Source organism: Frankliniella occidentalis, unplaced genomic scaffold (assembly GCF_000697945.3).
Source record: "Frankliniella occidentalis isolate FOCC.00 unplaced genomic scaffold, Focc_3.1 Scaffold2459, whole genome shotgun sequence".
In the NCBI taxonomy this organism is placed as follows: Eukaryota; Metazoa; Arthropoda; class Insecta; order Thysanoptera; family Thripidae; genus Frankliniella; species Frankliniella occidentalis.
In genome coordinates, this window is record NW_026269541.1 from 1 (window position 1) to 5,176 (window position 5,176).

At 57.7% G+C, this 5,176-nt stretch overlaps 1 protein-coding gene across 1 annotated transcript in view; it reads right to left on the minus strand.

Moving 5' to 3' along the window:
• Positions 1 to 43: 43 nt before the first annotated feature.
• LOC113204081 (CD109 antigen) overlaps positions 44 to 5,176 on the minus strand; it is an 8,965-nt gene continuing 3,832 nt past the window's right edge. The window contains exons 2-10 of the mRNA XM_052276301.1: positions 4,559 to 5,012; positions 3,792 to 4,352; positions 3,651 to 3,705; positions 2,133 to 2,373; positions 1,477 to 1,781; positions 1,113 to 1,273; positions 645 to 902; positions 383 to 522; positions 44 to 296 (exon numbers count right to left, since the gene is read on the minus strand). Coding sequence (XP_052132261.1) covers positions 59 to 296; positions 383 to 522; positions 645 to 902; positions 1,113 to 1,273; positions 1,477 to 1,781; positions 2,133 to 2,373; positions 3,651 to 3,705; positions 3,792 to 4,352; positions 4,559 to 5,012 — 2,413 coding nt within the window. The 3' untranslated portion in view covers positions 44 to 58. The remainder of the gene's footprint in view (positions 297 to 382; positions 523 to 644; positions 903 to 1,112; positions 1,274 to 1,476; positions 1,782 to 2,132; positions 2,374 to 3,650; positions 3,706 to 3,791; positions 4,353 to 4,558; positions 5,013 to 5,176) is intronic.

Genomic DNA, 5,176 nt, shown 5'->3' on the forward strand with positions numbered 1-5,176 from the left:
TTTAGATTTTTTTAAGAAACAAATTTACTTGAGAGAAAGAAAAAAATGTTTCACACCCTTAAGGTGTGATGCTGACCTGGTTGTAGAGGAAGGTGGTGAGCACGTAGGAGGTGAGCGCGAGCCCTCGGGCGGCGCCGCCTTGCATGCTGGCGTGCACCACGGTGCCCAGCTCCGGGAAGCTGCCGTTGGCCGCCTGGTGCTCCGCCAGCCACTGCAGCGCCTCGTCCACCACGCGCTCCTCGAGCGGGATGTAGGCCTGCCCCTGGCGGAAGGCCCGCGCCACGAAGGCCGTCAGCCTGAGCGAGAAAAAAGTGTCCGTCAGTCGAATAACAGATTCAGGTAAAATGAACTTGTGTTCGTTTGTGTGTCGTTTGCTGCTTACCAAGTACTCCCGCTGGGGTCGGACTCGCCGAACGCGCTGAAGGAGCCGTCCTTGTGGCGGTAAGTGAGCTGCTGCTGGTAGCCCTGCTCCATGTAGCCCCGGGCGCGGCTCTCCACGGCCTGGCTCAGCATCCCCGAGTTCTGCATGGACAAGTAGAACACTTCAGCAAAGCATCGACACGCTGCTTGTGAAATTCATCGAAAGGTCCTAGACAGAATTGTCGTGACACTAAGAGCTAGAGCTGTCTCCCATCAGAGCTCACCTTTAGGTAGTCCAGGATGACGACGTTCGGTACGAAGGTGATCATGTTCTGCTCCCCGCAGCCGTGCGGCATCCGGATGAGCGAGTCCAGGTTGGGGATGGTCGGGCCAAGGATGTCACCCACGGCAGACACCTCGATGCGCTCCGAGCCGGGCACGATGTACTTGGGTATGTGCAGCGTGACGTTGGTCTTGAACGAGTTGCTGGACCGCAGGTCGACCAGGATGGCCTTGTTCTTGGACACCGTGTCGCCCTCGGGCTGCCGGGCAGAGACCGCGGTTAATATCGTGCGGCCGCACCTTTTCTTTTCGTAGGGTTGGAAATTTCCAAAATTTTCCGGAAAATTTCCAAAAATTCCCGAAAATAACGAAAGACTTCCGAAATCTAGGAAATTTTCCTGAAATTTTCCGGAAACTCTCCAGGGCTTCCAGCCCCATCTTCTCGCTTGTGAATGACCAGAGAGACGCACCTTGACCAGCAGCTTGCGCTCGATGGCGTCGCCGGCGCGGTCCGACGTGGCCGTCACCTTGATGGTAATGCTGCCCACCTCCCTGGGGATCACCATGAAGGACGTGAAGCCTGTCTCCTGGGCCTTGGCGGTCACCCTCTTGCGGCGGTACAGCTCCAGCCCTGCTCGACAAAGAGACCGTCCCGTTCGACTCCTTGTCTATTTTTTTTTCGATAAAATTGGAAACTTCTCCAGAAAAGTTTCGAAACAAATTATCTTTTAAGGAAGAGTTTCAAACCAAATTAACTTTCAAGGAAAAAATTTCTAGCATTTATAAAAAAAAATATTGAAATTTTCTTGGTGGACGCCACCAGAGGGAACTCACCGGCGGGCGCGCTGACCTCGTTGGACACGTCGGCGAACTCGAGCTCACCGGCGTGCTCGAGCGTCACCTCCGCCGTCACGTCGCGGTCCATGTAGTTGAACACGACGATGGGCAGCGACACGACCTCGCCGCGCACCACCGAGTAGGGCAGGTCCACGGTCACGAAGAAGGGCCGGAACACGGTCAGCTTGCTAGGCTGCGGCGTGAGGCCGAGGCCGTACAGCGGGTCCACGGCGAAGGCCGTGACCACCCAGGAGGTGATGCTGTCCGGGACCGCCCTCCTGATGCTGGCGCGGCCGTCCGCCCTGCGCGCGCGCGGGAGGTTTAAAAAAATAAAGAGGATGGCGTCAGACAAAGGAGGCGCGAGCCAGACGCCGCGGGCCGGAGATGCAAAAAGCGACAGGTATGATACGTCCAAAGAGTGTGTGTCCCGGTGCAGCCCTAAGCGTGCAGGCACAGGCGAGGGGTACTTCACTCAATAACAATCAGTGTACACCCCCCTTCTTTCCCCTCAAAAAATCAGGTAAAAATAAAGATACCACACGAAAAAAATAAAGAAAAATTCCGTTTTAAAAAATTTGAAAGAAATCAAAGAAAGTCAGATTAAAAAAAACAAACAGAGAAGGACCCCTCGGGCCCGTGGTCGTGGTGCATACCCGCTGGAGACATTGGCGAAGAGCCACGTGTGTGCCGGAGCCTTGGTGAGGAACACCTTGGGGTGGTTCCAGACGGGGTGCGGGATGCGCGAGAAGGCGTACGGCCCGGCCAGCGGCGGCCGGGTGGCCGGCAGGTAGGCGACGGGCGGGCCCAGGTCGGGCTTGACGACGGGCAGCCCGGGCACGGGCAGGTGGCGGTGCGGGGCCCGGTTGTGCGCGCGCAGGGGGTCGTCGGCGTGCTCTGCGGGATGATGCATGCGAGGAGGTCGCCGTCAGAAACGCGCGCACATACGGTGCCCACCACCACACGATCAAGTGAGGGGGGATCAAGTGGGAAATGTCTTATTGCAATCATCCGACATTTGCGAGCACGAGGTTGATTTTGTTAGCTTCGTCCGTGTTAGTCGTTCATGCGTAGGTTATGAGGCGAAAGGCGTTGTGCGCTCCCCGGTAACGAGCCATGCTCACGCGGTATCCAAAAGCTAAATTCGATTGCCCTCCGAGAGCCAAGCAGTCCCACGATTTTCCGTTATTGTGGTGTTTGGTGTCCCCCCAGTGTAGTGCACAAAAGTACGGCATGCAAAATTTTTCTGCCAGTTAAAAAAAAGTCAAAAACAAAGAAACACAAAAGAAAACATTAAACAAAACGACAAGAACGAAAATTGGAATGTACACCATGCATTCATGCGACTGACTGGCCTCCTGTAACCGCCCCCATAAGGCCCATATACAGTGCCTGCGTTCCCCACAGTGGTTCCCCATGATATACTTGTGCGTGCTCGTCCGTCCCCATCGTCGCCTACCCTGAGTCCAGCACGTGCTCCCACAGCCACGTCTCCCGGAAGTCTCTTCTGGTCCTCGGGGTCGCGGGGTCGTCCGCCCTGGGGTTCACGTCGTGCTCCCGGGTGGCGCTGGGGCCCGCCAGGCCGCGACTGAAGTACTCTGGGAGGGGCAGAAGGTGTTCGGCGTTGGGGGTCACATCCCCTTGCACTATCTCTCAATTTTCTTTTGACTTAATTCAAAAGTCTTTTTGAAGTCCTGCTACACCTTGCCCTTTCCCCGCCCCTTTCCCTCACGGACACACTCTAAAGTGCACTTGGCTTCGGCTTTGTGCAGAGGGAGAGAGAGAGAGAGACAGATCGGCATGGCCGTGTGAGTAAGAATAAGTTAGGCAGAGTAGTTCGAAAGGCGAAGACACTGTACACGGATTAGTACAAGATAATTAGTTGCCGTGACGTTGCTGCTCGACACAAACGGTTGTCGGACGTCGCTCCGCACGCGGCACGTTAAAACGCAACCAAAGAAAAGGAATGATTCGATTAGCAATATCAGTAGACGTGCTGCTAGTCGCACGGTGCAACCTGGTTAGCCACGTGAAGGTTTTCTTGAAAAAGAAAACACTTGTTTCGGTAATCACAGATATTGTTAAATGTTTTAAAAAGTTATTTTGGTTTCTACACAAACTATACGGTTAGCTGTAATACATGGGGAAGAGGGGAAGGGGGGGTCTCAACTCACCCACTCTCACGTTTTCCATCACGAAACCGTTCGTTAGAATGACGGCTCCAGCGTTCTGGAAAATACGACACGTTTCTTTCATTCGTGGAACAGAATGTTTGACAGAGGAGCAGGGGCGGTCGGTGTTGCCGCGTCACTCACGTCGAACACCTCCTGGGTGGTGGCGGCGCCGGGCCTCCAGCGCGGGGCGCTGCGCGGCGTCCGGGGCGCGCGGTCCAGGGGCAGGTCGATGCCGACAGCCTGCTGCTCGGCGGACAGGGCCGGATTGTGGCCGTACCCGAGCAGCTCCTCCCGGACGTCGTCCTCGGTGATGTCGTTGCCGGCGCGCAGCTGCAGCACGCTCTGGTCCACGGCCAGGATGCCGATGTACGAGTTGGGCCGCGTCTGCAGGCGCAGCTCCACGTCGCGCCCGGGCTCGGTCGTGCTCGGCGTCAGCGCCACGTCCACGAAGTTCTGCAGCAGCCCGTCGAGCTCCACGTCCAGGACGTCGGCGAGCACCTCGCCGCCCTCCAGGACGGTGCTGACGAGGACGCGGGCGTGCGGCGCCATGGGGTGCGTGGCCAGGAAGCGGAAGCGGGTGGCGCTCTGGCCCGCCAGCAGCATGGAGTGCGCCACCACGATGTCTCCGCGGCCCAGCACCTGGTAGCTCAGGTGCGACAGCGGCGCCGTGCTGTTCACCTCCACCTCCACGTCCTCGTTCACCTGCAGCACGGACAGGGTTGAGGTTGATGCCTGCCCAACGCCCGCCGGGCGGTCGCTGTGCCGCTCCGCCGCACCGGCCTGCCTTGCGGGTGCCTGCTCAACGCCTGCCGGCGGTCGGTGGGCCGCCCCGCCGTACAGGCCTGCCTTGCGGGCTTGCCTACCCAACACCCCGCAGGCGGTTTTCTACTCAACTAACAGGGACGTACCTTGGGGTTTTGCGTGACGAGCGAGGCCTGGATGAAGTTGGAGCTGGGTGAGATGGAGGCGTCGATGGTCGAGAACCACTCGGTGAGGTCCAGGTACCTGGCCTCGATGCCGAGGGTGACGGCGTCGGCCGGCGGGTAGAAGTCGACCCGCACGATTCCGTTCCTGGGCAGCGGCTTGTCGAAGCTCAGGTACTTGTCCGTGTCCCAGGTGTAGCCGTAGCGGAAGGACACGGGGTTGACGTCGTCCTGGACCGGGGTGCCGTCGTGGTGCGCCACCTTGACGAAGGCCGAGTACTTGAGGCCGGGCTTGAAGAAGCGGGACGAGCGGATCAGCTCCATGGTGTACTTGTACTTGTGCACCGTCACGAGCGTCGACATGTTCTGGCGGCGCAGGGTGAGCGCCTCCTCCACGATCACCTCGAGCCGGATGTCGCGCGTGAAGTCGCCCTGCAGCCTGCGGCACACAACAAGGAACAAGGGCCCTGTGTAAGCTCGCGCGACACCATTTAAGTCCGAAACTTTACGAAAACACAAAAATCGAAACTTTTCTAGAATCTTTCTCAAAACATTCTAATATGTCCAGAAAAGTTAAGCAAAGGAAACTATCCAGAAGAGAAT